The sequence below is a fragment of the Thunnus maccoyii genome, chromosome 10 (genome assembly GCF_910596095.1).
Source record: "Thunnus maccoyii chromosome 10, fThuMac1.1, whole genome shotgun sequence".
Classification (NCBI taxonomy): domain Eukaryota; kingdom Metazoa; phylum Chordata; class Actinopteri; order Scombriformes; family Scombridae; genus Thunnus; species Thunnus maccoyii.
Genome location: NC_056542.1, coordinates 10661447 through 10681616, shown reverse-complemented (window position 1 = coordinate 10681616; position 20170 = coordinate 10661447). Strand labels below are relative to the sequence as shown.

Below are 20170 nucleotides of genomic sequence, written 5' to 3'. Positions count from 1 at the left end.
GATTGGTGACATCACAACTTGGACGCCAATCCCTGTCATGTATACAACTTACACAAGTGTGATGTGGAAACTTGAAGCTCCCAGTGCACAAACACTTAGAAATGACTTTTCTGTGAAGTCTGAGACATCTTGTGTCCAGCAGTTAAACTTTTAAACTGTTAAACTGTGAATATGCACAATATTTGCATATTCACATATGCTGGATTTTTAATGAGGGAGAAGGAGTAGATGCCGTTTTAAGAATTTTAACAGGGTAATTATACTTTTTTTGTGGAAAAACCATATCAGACACACATTATTGTTCCAAGCAGAGTATTTTTAATAGTATTAAGTCTTAATAAATGTCTGAAATTTTGAATATTTAGATCATAAAATCTTCCTCTGGTCACATTCACCTCACCTGGTTCTGGCATTGTCCACTTCTCACACAGGAAAGCTTCACTGGCGTCAGAGGGATTCCCGATGCCAACCACATTGGCAGCAAACACTCTGAATCGGTAGAAATGCCCACTAGTGAGGTTGGAAACCTGTAGAAATAGACCAGACATAAATAAAGATGGTTAACCTTAGCAAAATAATGGTGGCGTCCACCTGTCAAGTTGAAGACAAACAGGTAGAGATGAATTCTGGCTGTCTTTAAGGAAAATGCGGATCACTTGTCACATTATACAGGGACTAAAGTTCCCTGGTTGTACAGTAACACCTCTCCTGACTCAAGCAATCATTTTACAAGGTATTACTGTTGCTCTGCTCCTGCTGCTGCTGCCACAGCATTTTTTGCTGAGCCCCCAAGACACTTTGGCTTTGCGAAGAAAGGGGATTCAGCCTTATTGACCCACTCATTGATCTTCCTATTCACTGCCACTTAGACTTTAAGGCCCTTATCGCCTCCATGAACAGTTGTGAATTTCTGCCACTGCTCCAGGGCTCTCTCCCGACAACTAATTGACACATCCAGAGGGAGCTTATTTCACAGTAATAGCAATCGCTATCTAAAAGCCAATCCCCCTCCCACCCCCCACCTCCTCAACATACTGTCTCCTTCATTTTCTATAGATCTTCTTCTAACCCCATTTAGGTAGAACGACATCCATCTTATCAGATTGATATACAATCCACCCAAGAAATGAAAAGTTGTCCGCCAAAATAAGTGGAAGGAAGTACAGTTTACATCCACTAGATAGCGAAAAGGCTGCATTTGATTATTTAACACATATTTTTCATCCCCCAGGGGTGAATCAACCTTTACTTGGAGTTTGGAGGACTGAACCCATGACTCGTGCATCATCAGGACAACTTTACTCATAATACTCCATTAACTGTATATAAAGCATTGGTAGAAAGTACATTTACCCAAGTATTGAACTAGTATTTCTATTTTCTGGTACTTTATACAAATAATATACTTTTTACTTCACTACATTTATGTGACAGTTGTAGATACTGGTTTCTTTGCAGGTTAAAATTTTAAATAAAAACATATAATACAGTATGATGTATTGTTAAAGATTAAAACTGTGTTTTCCAACATTATTGGATTAGGTTTGGTTAGGTTAGGATCTAACCAGCCACCCAACCCGCCACCTTCGAATATGGAAAATTGTCACCTTATACAGACGTCATCTGAACTGTGTCACTTCTCCCAGCCTCTAGATGGCGTCTGTCACTCAAACATAACTGTAGGTCATTTTTGGCGACTGACATTTCGACCTTTTGTGTTGTTTTCTTGGGAGGACATGATTATGTTAGTGCTACTTTTTATTGCTTTGAAGCAGATCATCTTGCTGAAATGTAATGTAGGAGAAATACACCAATTTTCCTCTTCAGAACTTGGTACTCTGGTAATTCAGCTCCATGAAAAATTCCAGTCACACCATCAATATTTGAGCACAAATGTGGAAGCACTGTGTTAATCTCATTAAACATACTCAAGTTGACTAAAGTCAAGTGTTCAGATGGAGATGCAGCTGTGTTAACAGACATGATGTCATTTAATTAAAAAAACAAATGATTCCCACACCCACTGGTCTTGTAAATAACCTGACATAACCCCTTATCGCAGTTTTCAACTGCACAGATGCTTTTACTGAATGAAAAATAGCTTTATTTTGTAGGTTGTGATGATCCCATGTACACCTGTCTGAGACTTTGTGGTGTGGCCACAAAGACTGCCTGTGCACATTTTCTGTGATAGCATTTTTAACACATTGATTGAATTTTATCAGGTGGTTATCCTCTTCACCTTACTGTGGATGCCCTACAAGACCTTAGTGGTGGTCAACTACTTGCTGGACAAGGCCTACCAGGTTCACCTGGTTCCTGCTCTCCTGCCGCCTCTGCATCTACTTGAACAGCACCATCAACCTGGTCATCTACGTCGACAACGTCCCAGAAGTTCAGCGCCACTTTCAAAAAGCCGTGTCACTGTGGCCCTCAGCGCACGGAGAAGCCTGCTTTGTACACCTACAGCATCATCAAGGAGATGTCCAAAGGGAAAGTCCCGACCACTTCACTACAGAAATGGATGAGCTCAACACGCCGTCAAATCAGTTTCTACCCACCAGCCTTCTGCCGACTGCCAAGAAGAGGAGGCTTCCCTGTTGGGGAGCGATGTCAAAGCCTACAAGCGTCACAGCTAAAGGAGGTAGCAGAGATTCTGACAGCTTCAGTATGGATTCAGTCACTCTTGGGAGATTTTGGAGATGTTTTAATTGAAGTAGACAGACACTTCCAATTTGATTTCTTCAATGTGTTTTTTTGTTTGTTTGTTTTGTTTTGTTTTGTGAAAATGTTTCTTTTATGTGACAAAACCACTTGCCAGAAGCCCAATAGGATTTAGTGAGATGAGCTGCCATAAACATCTAGTAGCATTTTGTAGAAAATAAGTGAATCATCATGAGTTGTGAAAATACAGTGTATTGACACATTGGTGCAGCAATAATCCTCAATTTTAAAGTGAGAAATCCTGCTTGTGTCTAATGTATAATGTATCTAGAAAAACAGGAAACACTATTAATACAGAATGTGATGTACCTGATCCTTATGATATAATGCAGAAACACCCACATCTCTTACATTGAAAGTTTTTTAATTAGATTTTTAGATTTATTTTGGACTTGTATTTGTGTTTTGTTAATTTTTTCTTGGTTTTGTGGACCTATATGATCTGACCTGAGCACTCTGTTGATCTTGCATCCCGCTGTGAGGACACAGGTTCTGTTGATTGCTGATTGTGTGACGTGTTTTTTAAAAAGAAAAATCACAGAGGCTGTGTAGATGAGGGCTTCATGCTGAAATACGTCATCAGCTTGTTGTGAAATGCTTACAAGAACTCATCCAAATTAAAGGACCACATAGGTCGTTTGACCATGCACTCCAGAACGACCCATTGGAGTGTTTTCTAATCAGCTGTAATCAGCAGGACAGCATCATTTGCCTGTACTTTCCAAAAGTGTTACACATCACTGTTAAAAAATAATGATGTTTTATGATGTGACAGCACTGTGATTAAGGTCTGGTTAAGTTCAGGCACAAAAACCACTTGGTTAGGATAAGGGAAAGATCATGGCTTGGATTAAAATGATCACTTGAAACGTGGCGTGGGTTAAAATTAGTCAACCTTCATTGTCAAGGCAACAGTAAACACCATGACAATTGTAGTTACAGTTTTTAAAAAACTGTCCCGACCTGCGGTTGGAAGTCTCCTGCAGCAAAGTGCACTAAGTCCACTTTTTGTTAGGATCTAACCAGCCACCCAACCCGCCACCTCCAAACATGGAAAATTTGTCACTTTATCATCTGAACTGCGTCACTTTTCCGGGTCATAATTACTACAGGCCGCTAGGTGGCATCTGTCACTCAAACATAACTATAGGTTGTTTTTGGCAAATGACATTACAACCTGTTGTGTCGTTTTTCTTGGGAGGACAGACTCAAAAAAATCACTATTTGGTGGAGCTGTTAACTCATATGTGTCTGGAATGTGACCCTGAAAATACACTTTCTTTAGTAAGACATCAAAAGTCAAAAAGGGTGGAAACCACAGGTTTCATATTTAACAATGTGCTGTATTTTAAAAGCCTGTTATATTATCCATTATGTAAAATCTTAATCTGAAAAGTAATTAAAGCTGTCAAATGAAATGTAGTGGAGTATAAAGTAGCATAAAAAAGTACCTCAAAATTGTGTTTGAGTGCAGTACTCGAGTAAATGTACTTAGTTACTTTCCACCACTGCCTGTATATAAACTGTATATAAAGTAGTTCAAATACGCTACAACAGTAAAATGCTTCGTATGCAGTGATGAATTAGTATTAACAATCTACAAGTGTAATATATAAAATCACTCAAAGGGGCACATTTTGTTACATTTGATACTTTAATTACATTTTGTTGATGATACTTCTGTACTTTTACTTGATCTTAAATATAGTGTTGCATTGGTATTTTTACTTGAGTAAAGGATCTGTGTACTTCTAGACGGTTTATGGTGTAATCTCAATCCAAGGAGAAAAAAACTATGGGGTGTTCACACCTGTTCTTGTTCTAATGAGGCAGGATTAGTGACTCTTTTTCCAGGCAGCTACAATTGTGGAGGCTTTGAGGGCAATGTCGTTTACATTGCCTGCACAACTCTAACCCAGGGAACGAGCGGAGCCCTGAGCACAAAATCGCAGCACAATCAGTATTCTAATGACTCTAATTTGCATCCGGGAAGCAAACAACCTGATTCAAATAACAGCATAAATCAGATCATGTTGGAAGAAGCCATGGCACATTTGGAGGATGTGAGGCTGTTGTAGCTGCTCATTTAGCCCAATAGGTGGAGCTACATGTTCTCACAAGAAGGTTCCTTCAAGCGAGGGTTCTCCAATCCTCTAGACCCTGATCCTCACAATGTGTAAGGCTAATCTTGATATACAGTGGCACAGCCATTTTCTTTCTAATTGGCTTTGTCTTTGTTTTTCCCAGGAGCTAAAAACAACCACTCACACATAACACATTTGCACAATGTCTAATTAATGAGCACCTGTAATCTCCCCGAGACAGGTTAAAGATTTAACTTTCCTCTGGGTCTCCATGGACACTGCTTGTTGCCTAGTGACACAGCCAATGTGGAAGAGGGAGCTTTAGCCAATATTGACATTATTTTGAGGCAACTGCTAACTGGAGAGATACCTTATACTGTATTGGTATAATTATAATAAAAGTAAGCCCTTATTGTTGGTGGTGGCTGTAAATCTGTTTGTTGAGCTTCCTGCAAGAATTTTTAATGTTTATTTTTTCCTTGTTCTCATCAAAAGTTGAAAATACAGTATCTGATCTTATACTGTGTCACTGAGAAGGAATAAAATCATTGCAAGTTCACATGTAAAACATCTTATGATGTCATGCATATGTTGTCAAAGGAATATAGCGCTACACTATACCATAAGTGTGTCATGCTACAGCTTTACTTACCTTAACCTGCCTCTCTTTGACAGGCTTGATGTTGACTTCTTTCCACGTTTTCATGCCCTTCTCCCTCTGGTCCAGGTAGTATCCACGCACAGGGTCTCCCCCATTATAGGCGGGCGCCCTCCAGCCCAACACCATTTCTGATCCAGTGCACAACAGCAGGGCAATGGCAGAGGGAGCAGATGGAACATCTGGACCAGACAAAAAGAATTAAAAAAATGAATCACGGGAGATAGAAGAGAGAATCTCAGCAGGCAACCTTGCTAAATAGACCGAGAAATGCCAATAACTCCCTAGCCAACCACAACTTCTACCTCGAGCAGAGTTGCAAATTCATAACTTTAGGCCTGTATTAAGCATTCTCAAATGAGAATGAAATAAATATTCAACTTCTATTCTATCTGAGAAATTGGAATTGGACTTCAGCCATTTATCCCCAGGTAATGGCTGACTGGCAGAATAGATTTGAGTATATTCTGGCAGTGAGTGGCAAGCAAAATGAGTCATCACTGTATGTTCCTGCAGGCTGCAGAGAGTATATTATCTGAGACTGCAACACAGGAAGTAAGAAGCTCTTCGACAGGTACATCACCTCACGGCTTTAAAGCAAGCACAACAAGAGGAAGAATCTATTATATTTTGCTGAGTTAAAATATGTGATGCCAGTCAGTAGTTGATAGTAAAGGCTACATGACAAAACATATGGAGACATGTGGAAGGAGCACAGTCCCAGTTGAATATGGTACCTGTAGCATTGGACAGTGCTGTGGTACAACATTTAAATCTTTTCTGGCCCACACTTACTTTGTATCTTTGTCCAGCTTGAGTAAAACATTTTCCACTAACATGTGGAGGACATAAGGTTCCATAAGGTCTTAGTGAAAGGTATTTTTGTTATGCTTTTTCACTTTGGAGAAGGCATTCCTCCAAAGGGCTCATAAGGCTGAACAAGAATTAGTCTGTTTGGGAAGTTGTTGTGAATTTACTTTACGATCCAGTTGAAACTGATAGTTCACATGTTGGTTGCAAGGCACTAGGTGCAAAAAGTAGAATAGCTTTATCATGCATACCAAGAAAATTGTTGTTTTGGTCTAAATGTAACCAGCACGATATAAAGAACTGCATTTATTTATTTGGAGTTTTGACTTTAATTGTTGTGCAGCCCTGAGAATAGCTAATCTCTTCAAAATCTTGAACAAATATGTACTGGTTGATTGATTCAACATTTAAATACAACATTTTAATGTCATGTGTTCTAAATTTTACCTCTGCAAGAGGAATTCTGTGTCGCTTAGGTTGTAAAAGCATCAGAAATGATTAGAAATTCCTTGATATTTGAGTTGTGTCCTGGAAAAAACATCCTTTTTGTGTCCACTGTTTTGGCTCGCAGCTGCACTTACTAATGGCTGATTTGACCAGGACTGGCTGAGACTCATCCGAGTAGCTGCTGTTTCCTGCTCGACTCACAGACTTCACCCTAAACACATACTCCTTTTTCGTCTTGAGACCATGGACCGTGAACCTGAGAAGGAGGGATGAAGTTCAGACACACTGAAAGATCAATCAGATCCTGGCCATCTGCTACAACTTCAGCTCCATGTAATTACTGGAAATATTTCCAAAATATTTTGTCATGCTGAGGGATAATCTACTGCAACTATGGTTTACTTTATAATCAGACTATACTGCATCTACTACTTCAGAAAAAAACAAGTGCAAATAAATATGTTTAAAAATCTATCCCTATTACCTAGTTTTAGTAATGGGTTTGTTGTTAACAGTCTTCCAGGCTTGTGAGCCAGCTTCACTGTAGTAAAGGTAATATCCCAGGATGTCGTCTTTCTCTTTGGGCTCCTGCCACTTAAGCAGCACCGAGGTGTCTGTGTCTCTGATCCCCATGACAGAGTGAGGTGGAGCTGGAACACCTGATGGAAATCAGATTAAAAGCCATCAGCTAAGAATTAAGCTGAAATGATCAAATGAAAATTGATTGAATCCAATCATGTCTTCCATTCACATAGTATTTAAAAAGATGAGCGAGTCTCCTTCAGGAATGTACAGAAACTTAACCTGTGGTTCCAAATGAAGTCTTTGTTTCTGAAGCTGATATGCTCACAGAGAATCAGACACTGATATTGTGGACTGTTACAAACTTTTAAACTAATATATTCCTTAATTCATTGATGGATAGGTTTAGGTTTATCCATATTAAGTCATGATTCTCTTTAAACTTGAGGTTTAACTGTCCAAATTGTGATCATACTGCAACAACGAACAACCGTAGAGAGATGATCAGACTGGTTGTAAAAAAAATCACTCCCACAATGTCACTTACAATAATCTTTTACAAACTATGGTAGATATAGTATGGACGGTTAATGCTGAGCTAGAAAGCAGCTGCACAAAATGCAATTGACCTTTACAACAGGTAGAGTGATACGTGGGTACCAGCACATAGCACACCCTCTCTCACCTTGTGGCTTTCCCAAGGAGATCAATGCACTCGGCTCAGAGGGGTCACTGACACCGTACTTATTGATGGAGCGCACTCTGAAGCAGTACTGCTTGCCCTTCACCAGGTCAAACACTGGGAACCTTGGAGCGTTTACCACCATGTCCATACTGGCCAACTCCCAGCTGCTCTTTCCTGCCAGGGACTGATCCAAGTACAGCATTAGAAAGGCAAAAATACCATTTCAAAAGCACTATCTGTTTCAAGGACATGTTCATTATTCAGTATCCTTCACATGTGCTGGAGGATTCAATCTGCACAAGAGTGAGGGGCTCAGACTGCCAAATACTCCTTTAAAAAGTCTCATAATTCATTCCAATTTTGTACCATCATTTACTCTGTAGTTAATTGAGGATTGTCTGGTTTTGGAGTGAACCACTTAATATAGAGACAAAGGGGCAAAGAGGAATAAAGACTGGCAGTTTCGTGTGATAGGCAGAGAGAGGTGCAGCCAGAAATATAAATAGATCCTCGGATTCAGGAAGGCAGAAAAATGTGCAGAAAGAGTGAAACAGAAGTCACGGAGATGCAGAGTCAAAAAGACAAACAGACATGCAGATGCAACTGTGGACAATTATCAACTCATCTTGTCTTCATCTTCGTCAATTAATCGTTCTTTTGTTATGATACTAACCTCCCCTCATTTATTACTTACATTTACTTTGTTCTCCTGCTCTAAGTAACCATTATTTCCTTCTCTAACTCCCTGTTTGAGGTGGGAAACTTAACAATAGAACAGGGCATGTCAAAGAGATCAGTGATTATGAAGTGCTTGCTCAAGGGTGAGAGGGATATTTATATATTCCCTTCATTATATAGGCGGAAGTAAGGCAGCAGACTTCAGTAATTTCAGATGCCTTGGACAGATTTGACAGTTTTATTACCCCAGTAACTTATAAAAGTCCAATGAAAATCTATTTCCCGTGGCAGTTTTCTGATCATTGGAGCTAGGAGCTGTTGGGTGTCTGGGTTGATATTGGAGAACCGAGGCCCTTTATTGCTGTAAAGAACAGTTCAGTCACAACAATTTGATATGTTACTTTATATGAGGAGATTTCCTATTTTTGCAGTCATTTTAAACTTTGAGTGCTCTCTTTTACAAACATTACCTTGAATGCATCATTGAAATGCTTCCTATTAAGTCAAAACCAGATGATGCTACAGTTCTAACTAATGTTAAACCGCACAAAACCTGCAAATCTGAGTCCAGGTAGTTACATCACAGTAGTTACATGTCAGTTGGAAAGTAAAAGTCTTTCAACTATGCAAGCAAGAAAATCAAAGCCCCAATGCCAAAGTGCATAGCATAAACGAGCAACATCAAGGTCTGCTTGCTTTTAATGAGTCCACAAATTCCCAGTTAAACTGACACCACAGTGGTAGACGTTTTTGTGTGTGTTTATGTGTGTGTGTGTGTGTGTGTGTGTGTGTGTGTGTGTGTGTGTGTGTGTGTGTGTGTGTGTGTGTGTGTGTGTTTTTCCCTCCCCTTGTCTCTTTAATTAGTGCTGTGGTCAGGAGCCTGTTGTTAATTTGGCTCACGTTCCAGCAGTGGACCGGCCAAACCCTACAAGCAACTGGGAACCGATGATGCAAGAATATTGATCCTTGTGTTCAGTGGATGTGAAGGTATTTTATTTTTATTTTTTATTTAACCTTTATTTAACCAAGAGAGTCCAATTGAGACAAATAATCTATTTTTCAAGGGAGACCTGGCCAAGACAGGCTGCAGCATGAATAAAAACACATAGTTACAGACAGAAAACACAAAAGGAGACAAAATTAAAGAGAACTAATAAAAAAACAAGCATTGGGAACACACATTTCAAAAGAGAAATTTCTAGGAGTCAGTTTTGTAACCAGGTAAATTAAAAACATTGACATCTTAGAGAATCTGATTCTAATTATTTCATTTTGGATTTAAAAGCATTTAATTAGATTAATTAATTGAGTTTCAACTCATTCTGCAACATATTCCATGCCGTGGGTGCAGACTACACAAATGCCCTTTTTCCAATTTCTATATGGGCATTTGGGACAGAAAGCATAAAGAAGTCCTGAGAACGCAAAGAGTACTGTCCAGGACTTTTCTGCATGATAAAGACACATAGGTAGCATACACATAGGGAGCAGACAAAGAATTGCCTCATATATATATCAGTGTAAGAGCATATGGGTGGCCAGAACAGGCCATGCTACCCGAGAGTTTAACTCACAGGAAAACACAACTTATTTCGAAAATAAGTTTCAGCTTTCAGCTTTTTCACTAAGTACGGCACATGTGACCTAAAAGTGAGGGAGTCATCAATCAAAATACCCAGGTATTTATGAGTTAACAGCCTCTATTTTGTGGCCTATTCCTAGAGTTGGTAAACAGCATAAGTTTGGTCTTATCTATATTAAGAATGAGTTTCTGCTGAAGTAGGGTATATTGGGCAACAATAAAAGTATTGAATGACCTGTACAAGAGTTGACGCACAGCAGTATATAACAGTGTCATCAGCATAAAAATTAAAATTAGCAGCTGACACTTTTTTTACCCATATTATTTATATAAATAGTGAATAAACGTGTATCTAATACAGAGCCCTGTGGTACACCCTTGTAGATGGATACTTTATCAGAACATAGACCATCATATCCAATGCACTGACCCCCTTTTAATAAAGGGAGAACAAAAGCAGTTTTCCATATCTGAAGAATTTCCTTATTTTCCAGTGTAAGGTTCAACAGATATGCAAGAGGCTATGCTACAAAATCAGCTGCCAAGTTCAAAAAGTAAGGATCAATAAGATCAGGTCCTGAGGGTTTTCTAGGATCTTAAGTTTTTAGGGCTTTATGAACTTCCTGCACAGAGAAAGGTAAGAAGACTGACCAGTCAGTACAGGGTTTAACAGACACAGAACAAGCAAAGTCAAACAGAGAGCCAGAAGATATAAAATGCTTGTTAAAACAGTTCAATATCTCCATTTTGTCATGAACAGCAACAGAATCTTTCATAACAAATGTAGGCACAGCTTGAGTTTTTGCTCACAGGAAGGGATTTTATGGTTTTCCAAAATCTCCTAGGGTCATTTAGATTTCTAGTGGTGACAGACAAATAATATTCTGATTTAGCTCTCTTGATAAAAGAGGAGCATTTATTTCTTAGTTGTCTAAAAACAAGCCAATCAGTGATATAACCTGCTGTCCTTGCCTTAGCTCAAGCCAAGTTATACTCATGAATAGTATCTGCTAGCTCAGAGGAAAACCAGGGCTTATCATGCCCCTTTTCTCTGTATCTCCTGAATAGGACATGAGTATTTATTTTTTGCGTAAAAACATCATTAAAGAAGGTCCAGGCTCTCTCCACATCAGGGATCAACTCTATTCTACTCCAATTAAAATGAAACAAATCATGATAAAACCCCCGTTTCTTTAAAATGTTTAAGATTCCTCTAACAAATGGTTTTAATTTAGGGATCTTAGTGTTCCTGATAGCAGCAACAACACAATTGTCACTTAGGTCATTGCAAAAAACACCAACAGCTGAAAATTTATGAGAAACATTAGTCAGAATCAAGTCAATTAAGGTGTACTTCTCAGGGCATTTAAGATTTGGACGAGTGGGTGGATTAACCCACTGGGTAAGATTGACGGAATCACAAAAAGATTTAAAATCGTCCGATACTGGCTTTAAACCAATTCCAGTTAAGATCACCAGCTAAAACAATTACGCTGTAATTAAGTCTGGATAAAAGGTGCATCTAAGACTGCAACACATCGTTAAAGGCAGATGGAGGCCTATAACACCCAACAACAGTTATACAGAGGCCCTTAGTAATTTCCACATTCACTGCTTTGTCCAAATGCTTGCAGATTGATTCAGACAGCACTACCTTGATGTGAAGCATGATGAACATTGTATATACTAATTTTTTAGTATTACTAATTGCAATGGTGGTTTGTGTTTGAATATTTTTATATCTGTATAAATGTGTGTTTGTGCATGAAAGAGAGCATGTGCTGTATGTACCTGTGTATGTATCTGATTTTATTAGTATAGTGAATACTTGTCTGTACTGTAGGTGTGTGTTTTTTCTTGTTTTATATACTAATGAGGACCAAGAAGTTCCAGTGAGGGTTTTTCTTGGTCACCATTTCCTTGAGGGATATGATTTGTTTTGCAGACTGTACCACTGCTATTTGAGTCCATTAAACTGGCATTGGTTTGGTTTTTTGGCCATTTGGACACCTGATGGGTGTAAGTCCAATATTCACGCTCCTTTCAGCTCTGTTTGGTCTTCACCAACTCCTGAGAAAAATATAAAGATTTATCTCTCAATCATCCAGGTGGTAGGAAGTCTGGAGAGATGCGAATCCAAATCCCTGCTCTGTTTTGAGTTTTGATTTTAGCTCAGGTTTTTTCAGCTCTGAAGAGGAACTAAAGATGCCCTTCAGATTCATGATAAAACATGATAACATGATAAAAAAAAAAAACCCTCCAGATTAGGGATTTAAATTCAGTTTCCTCCAGACAGTGGCATCTAGCAGAGCAGACTTGGCAGAAATGGAATATAATATTCATAAGTATGTTTAAATTATTGCATTATCACCTGAAAATAAGAATGGTTGTGTTTTCAGTACCTTAGAATGAGCCCTTTGTATTTATATAGAGAGCTGCATCCTGCTCACCCTGTTGGTCATGAACATCAACAAAGGTCTGGCCAGGGACTTTTGTTGCATGTCGTTCCCTCTCCTCTATCTCTCTCTCTCTCTCATCATTTCCATTTCTCTACTGTTAGCTATCAAATATACACATAAAATACCCTCCACAACAACATTTAATTACAACAAACCACCAAAATCATCCCATCCAAATCTTCGTTTCGTTTTATTCTAGTTTGACTTCTGGTTTGACAACATAGCTCAAAGATTTTCAGCAGCCAAGTTCCAAATTTAAGATGCCAACTTTTCATCGAATGAGCAGGAAGGAAGAGCTCTCTGAATCTTCCCTGCTGTCCAAATATAATAATAACTTCATGTAAATTTAGCAAAAAAGGGGGAGTATGTGTGATGGATTACTTAATTCAAGCCAGTTTCAACTCTCTTCAGGAGGATTTCTTACTGAGCTGGCTTTAACTAAAATGAAAGACTGTGTGGGAGGTGAAAAATCAATTGGAAAAACTCACAGTGTGTGCTGCAAAATGGTCAGCAGTAAATTAATTTGCAGCTAATGTGCTAAAACCTTGGGTAGGGTCCTTTAAGATGAAACAGGGTTGGGTTTAGGTGAGCGGCTAGGGGATAACTGTCATCCAAAGGTCCCCAGCGTTCCAGTAATGCAAACATTTGTGTTTGAGTCAGTGTGTTTGAGTGTGTGTGTGTGTGTGTAAAGACTGACCCTCTCCACGTAGAAGGTGAGCGGCTCCCTGCCTCTGGGTTCAGGCTCAGTCCAGCTCAGCACCACGTAGGTGTCGCTTACCTCGCAGGCGTGGACATTTGTGGGAGGGAAGGGAACTTTGATCTGACCTGTGGAGCGCAGAGAGGGGGAGGAGGAGGAGTAGGAGGAGGAGGAGGAGGAGGAAGAGGAGGAGGAGGACAAAGAAAAAAGTTTGAACAAGGTCAGCCTGAATGAAAGTGTACAAAAACTGCTGGCCGAGACATTGCTTTTTCGTCTCTTTGCATCAGGAAATTTCATGCTTTGTATACTGGATTTGAGCCAAGCATAAAATGGATGAGATTTACCTCACTGCCCCAGTTTCACCTCTATTCCTAATACATAAGGATACCAGATAATATATAGTCAGAAGGCTTGAGTCAGCACACTTGACTCACGGACGATGGAAGTGTACAGATTTAGTCAAAAGTCCTCAGCTTTTGTGCTGGTCTGTCTCACTGCAAGTGTTTCTGTTTGTGGCCCCTCAAGACATAGCAGTACTGCAGTGTGGATCAGAGAGGAACCCGAGAGCAAAGAGAATGCGGTGAAATGAGAGATGCTGATCTGGAAAAGGCAGCAAGCCTGTGTGTGTGTGTGTGTGTGTGTGTGTGTGTGTGTGTGTGTGTGTGTACAGTGCAGTCTGTCAGTAATAGGACAGTTTTCATTGTTGTACTGCAGTACGTTGAATCTGAAATTAAACTGTGACTATTAAGTTAAAGTGCTGACGTTCAAATTTAAGGGCATTTTGTGGATGTAAACTGTGGATGTTAACACATAGGGCTGCAACTAACAATTATTTTCATTATTGATTAATCTGACAATTATTTTCTTGATTAATCGATTCATTGTTTGGTCTGTGAAATGTTAAAATATAATACAAAAATGCATTGACCATTTCTTAGAGCCTATAGCCTTTGATTTGCTTGTTTTGTCCAACCAACAGTCCAGAATCTTAAAATATTCAATTGACTGCTATATACACTACTGTGCAAATGTTTTAGGTACTTAAGATGTTTAGATTCTTACCAATTATGCAATACCATCAGGGAGATATCTGAAATTTATTCTGCAGCATGACAATGACCCCAAACATATTATCAAAATAGTTTCATATTAATTTTCTGGCAATTGACTAATTGATTAATCGACTAATCGTTGCAGCAGTTGCAACATATGTGTGGATACTTTAGGTGTACATGTGCTTCGTGACTATGCTCCTATCGGCCTTTAAACAAACCTGAGCAGTAGAATTTCACTTGTGTGTGTAACTGGTGGATTCAAACACAGCCTTTAAAGGTGTGAAGCTATGTGTACTGCACCATCATTCAGTGTTTTTAATAGAAGATTGATCCCAAAAGTTTGTTTCAATGGGACTTTGCCTCTATTATGCTCTTTGCTCTTTGTCAAAAGCTGCACACGAACATGCACGCTCTCTCTCTCTTTCACACATATATATACACACACTGTACTCTAAATCTCTTATTAAAGTAGAAGATAAAGTACGATTATGAATGCACTTTCACTGCTGTGTTTATTTTCTGGTTGCCTCCTCAAACACAAATTCCTCCTTCTCTCCCTTTATCTCTCTCTGTCTGTGAGTCGCATTGCCAAGGTTATCAGCCCTCTTCACAGGCATTCACACTACCTCGGGCCATTATGTGTATTTACCAGGACACCACCGGGGACTGTTCATTCTCTTCAGTTCTGTAAATGGAACAAATGCTCATTGCCTCAGCCATACAATTACTGCAGCTCATTGTTAAATATAATATGAAGATGCATTAAGCCACAAGCCCGAGTCAACCTACCAGCGAGGAGCCGGCAGCCTGTGTGCCATCAGAATAAAGACGCTGTTTGAAATCTGGGGTTCAAATGTTCAAATGGCATCCTTTTATGACAAAATTATACACTGAAATAAAAATACGGCATTCTCACCTTCCAGTTCATCTTTTGTAATGGTGATCGTCCTTCCTCTGTCCACTTTGACCACTGAGAAAGAAGTAGAGAAAGAGAGAGAGGGGGTGGGGGGTATGAAGAAGGAAGAGATATCAGCATCATGAAGTTATATGAGAGCTCATGATAACAGTATTAGTGTTAATGGTAGAGGAGCAGCCACTGGTAAAAGAGCCAGTAAAAGAGAGACACAAAGAGGTGAGAGAGCGACATGGAAGGATGGAGAGCAGGCCGGAGGCGAGTCAACCTTCTGCCTGTCCTTCATCTGTGTTTAATGATCCACAGCATCTGACCAGAGCCCATCTGTCCTCCCTGTTACACACACACACACACACCGACACAGACACAGATACACACACTTGGTGATCTCCGTCACATTTCATTCACTCTCCCCTCAATCGTTTGTGTCCCTCCTCTATATAAAGTATTTAACAAAACCTAAATGCCTTAAAAGTAATCTTTTAAGAAAAAAAGTGTTCCACTCTAACAAGCTATTAAGAAGCTGTCGCAGAAACGACTGCAAAACCCGCAGGCTGTATAAAATGAGATCCACATCTACACACCTACGTCTGTTTCTGCTGGTGGTGGTGATATCTGTGCAGGTGTAACACAGCAACAGAGGCAGATAAGGTGAATTAACAGCAGAAAAGAGTTGCTCTTTGTAGTAGCAGATACAGATGGGTAAATGAGTGGAGAAATCCGAGATCTCAACCCAATTGAACATCTTTGCGAGACTTTGGATGACATACAAAATATCTTTTGGCATTTATCCCTCCAGTAGAGCTCCAGAGACTTGGACAATCTATGCCAAAGAACAATTAAACTGTTCTTGTGGCAACACTTTAGCTGTAAATTCACTTCATTTTGTGTGGACCAAAGAAAAATAAACTGTTCAGTGCTACATAGACCCAAATGGAGAGTCAAACTGATACCAGGTCATGATGCACTTTACTGCACCATATGTTTGGTGGTAACACTTTCCTTTAAATCCCCCTATTAAGCATTTATAAGCAGTATACAAGCAGTTCATAAATGGTTAATGACACACTACAATGTAGTTGTAAGCAGATGTGTTTATTAATGTATTTTTCAACAACTATAACTCCTCCTGTGCACCCATAAGTGGAGGTTGGTGTATAAACTGATAATGAATGACAATATAGTAAAACAGAGTTGTAATTATACAAAATATATCTTTATATGAGAAGTTATAATTGTTGAAAATACTGTACATTAATAGACACTAAATTAATAGACACTATGTAAACTTACAGTGACATAAACTGTGTTATAAACAATTTATTAAATGTTTATATGTTGCTTATAAATGCAGAATATAGGGACTTAAATTAAGATGTTATCTGTTATATATATCTTCTCTGATGAGATCACAAAGAAATATTGTGAGCATTAATAGTATAGCTGCAACTGGACCTCATTTATCATTATGAACAAGTAGAAACAGGAGAAAAATTAGCCTCGTAATGTTTACAGGGGTGTAACGTGTCATTTGTTTAACTGCTAAACTGCTAAAACACACAAGTCACAAGTTCAACACACCTTTGTTTTCATTTGCTTTTCACTTATATTTATATTAACTATTAATATATAGATCGCTTTCTTGAGAATTAATGATCAGCATATGGATTCAATAATAGTTTAGCTGCTAAATTAATGCTAAAATCACATATTTACTGTCACAAAATCATGTGGTTGGTCCATTTTGGTTTCACACCACAAATGAACAGAACCAAACAAATAAACGCACCAAACAGGCATGAAAGCACCACTTTATGTTTCTTTTTCTTTCAGTTTGTCACCTGCTCCAGCAGTGGTGAGGTTACATTTTTTTCCACAAGGCTTTTTGTGCGGCAATTTGACTGCCAGATTTCACCAGGGCTTTTGCTTTGTGTGTGTTAGTGTGTGTGATGTTTTACCCATGGTCCTGGTGTGTTCCAGGGGGTCTGCAGTTAAAATAGGCTCAGTTGCCTTAGAGGGGCGTCCTGCACCGGCCTGGTTGACAGCACGGACCCTGAACTGGTACATAACTCCTTCTTTTAGTCCAAACACTGGATAGTGGCACATTTTCTGAATATGCGTATTGCAGCGCACCCACTCGCCCTGACCGAGGTCATATCTGAGATAGAGAGAGGGATAGAAAGAGAGAGAGAAATCAATTCTGCAGAGGTAACATTTTTGCATTAGATAGAAAGAAAGAAAGAAAGAAAGACAGACATTTGAATAAGTGGTAAACAAAGAACCAAATGGGTGAAGTTTGAATCACATTATATGCAGTCCGCATGGTTTAACATTATAAAACCAATTGTAAAGCATTTGAGCCTGCACAACAACACATCTAAGTCAGTAAATACTCCACCAAGACCTATAATTGTGACCAGAGACCATCATGTGAAGATAATGGGCAAATGTGAGCGCAGATTATGCATCGATAGCAAACTGTTGGCACTAGCAGTAAACAAAGACAGAAAAGAGTGGAGTTTTCGAACAATAAGGGTGTTGCTAGGGAACTGGGAGGTATCTTATCTTTTTCTTTCCTCACCCAATAACAAATAACATACAGGGATTGTAGCTTCTACACTGAATATAGAAGATGCAAGAACAAATACACAAAAACATACCTGAATACTAATTAACAAGAACATACTGTACACAACATGCACGCACTGATGCACAAATGAATGAGGATGTTTACAGAAACGCACAAAAACACAAACACTTTCTCTCTCGACACACACTTATTACAATATACAGTGACACACACACACGTACAAGACGACCCTGATTGATTGGTGTCTGTGATAAGTGCAGCACCTGTTCTCCTGTGGGAGCCTGTGACTCGGGTGTTAACATAGTGTTAAGGGCTGATAATTACCATGTATACCATCCATCTCGTGTGAACTCTGCCAAATGGATATTACTCCGCTGCTGGCCGCCACCACCGCCATCTTTATCTGCCCCAATTCAATTTCCTCACCCGTAGCACACAGAGGAAGATGAGGTTCAGTAGTAAAGTCTTACTGTAGGTCTATTGTTGACTTGCAATATAGGAAATTGCTGCAAATACGATCTATAATAAGCTTTTTTATGGAGTTTAAATCAATGTAAATTGACTGTGAGAGACTTAATCTCTGTGCTTCATATTCCTGGCAATGGAAAACAAAATACGGTCCAAACTTTTTTCATCAATAATCTCTCATTTCACCTAATTTACCTCTAAATCTCTGCTTCTACTGAAGCACAAATGCAGATTCTAAATACATTAAAAATCCCTGATTCAGCCCCTGGGCAACATTTTAATAATCCAGGCATAATGAATAGCTGAATGTACTGTATGGTTTATTATTATTAATAATAAGGAAATTCCATTTGTCCCACTCAATAATAAATTGATCTATTCAGATTATTATATTTTGGATTTGTCAGCTGCCGTTTTTTTAAGTATAGTGACAAATAAGTGAGGCATTGTGCAGTGAGTAGCCGTTGTTCGGTGTTATACATATAGGAAGTAATGCAAGACTGAGAGTCATGTTAGTAGTAAGAAGTTACTCAAGAGATGTCTTGAACATTGCCGTGTTAATGCCACTTTAAGTTCTGCAAAACTGGAAACCAAGTGTCAAAGTATTTTATGTTACAGTACTACAATAACCATGTTCATTTTTAGTTTTGTTGTCAATGATTTCCCAAATGTTTGAAAAGCCATCACTGGTTAAAAGATTCTATTTTGGTTGTTATTGTAAGAATGTAGTCACACTGAGCTTATGAAATCATGTTGATCACCTTTCCACATAATAACCCTCCACGCGTGAGGTTCCATCAGCACTAGGTGGCTTCCAGGTAAGGAGGACATAGTTCTTGTTAATGTCAGAAACCTGGACTGACAGAGGAGAGGCAGGACCTCCTATCACTGCAGCTGCCGCATCTGAGGATGAAGAGGAGAAAATTGGTTGACTGGGAGAGAAAAACTGAAGAAGGGGATGGAGACACTGGAGCAACGGAATAATACTTTGGTTGGAAAATAAGTAAGATGAGGAGTTAGAAAGATAAGAGAGGGATATGAGTCAGAAATTGTTAGTGGGCAAGAGGAAAGTAAGGCAGAAAGGATGAAATATAATGAGAAGGGAGTGAAGGGAAGAGGAAAGGAGGAGACAAAATGGAAAAATAAGATCAGATGATGTGGGAGAAGTGTAATTGTGGAAGTACTTAAAGTAGCTCGAACATAATACTATTTGAAAGAGTATGACTAAGGCAGGAGGAAGAACTCGGTGGAAAAGGTCCCTACATGTTATGCTGCTAAACATATACTATATTAACACAGCCGGTGGATGTGATGAGACAGAGAGAAGCAGAAAAAGAAAAGAGGAAATTATGCTAAGCGGATTGAAGTGATAGGATGTGACATGCTCCCAAAACTTTTCTTGAGGCTAGGAATATATGTTTTTTTCAACAAAAGGCTCAAGTCAACATCAAGCGCATCTTTTTCCTGTGTTAAATTTGTATCCTCACTCTCCCTCCTTCCCTTTCCTCCTGCTTTCTCATTTGTTTTTTCTCTCCTGTACCTCCCATTTATAATGCAAATATGACAGCTGAATGAAGGAGAAAACCCACATGCAGTGAAGTTCGCTGATTCACTAATTAGTACCTCCGACTCTTTTAAGAACGGGCTCCTTAATAAGAGACATACCTGAGTCAAGTTTTCAAAGGAGCTTAGATGGAAGAAACGTTTGTGTGCAATGTGTGTTTGGACTAATTTTTGGTATATATGCACACCAAGCTCATGAATTATTCAGCACACATTACTAAGGCTGTGGCAGTTT

The 20170-nt window shown here is 39.1% G+C and overlaps 1 protein-coding gene across 3 annotated transcripts in view; it reads right to left on the bottom strand.

Moving 5' to 3' along the window:
• The window catches only part of myom3 (myomesin 3), a 60557-nt gene that overhangs the window by 15702 nt on the left and 24685 nt on the right, over nt 1–20170 (bottom strand). For all 3 annotated transcript variants that reach the window (XR_006098407.1, XR_006098406.1, XM_042423585.1), the window contains 9 exons: nt 19134–19275; nt 17273–17472; nt 15318–15371; nt 13347–13474; nt 7931–8114; nt 7208–7382; nt 6858–6979; nt 5461–5648; nt 401–527 (listed from right to left, as the gene is read on the bottom strand). Coding sequence is in view for 1 of the 3 variants with exons in the window: in XM_042423585.1 (XP_042279519.1) it covers nt 401–527; nt 5461–5648; nt 6858–6979; nt 7208–7382; nt 7931–8114; nt 13347–13474; nt 15318–15371; nt 17273–17472; nt 19134–19275 (1320 nt within the window). In the remaining 2 variants the exon portion in view is untranslated. The remainder of the gene's footprint in view (nt 1–400; nt 528–5460; nt 5649–6857; nt 6980–7207; nt 7383–7930; nt 8115–13346; nt 13475–15317; nt 15372–17272; nt 17473–19133; nt 19276–20170) is intronic.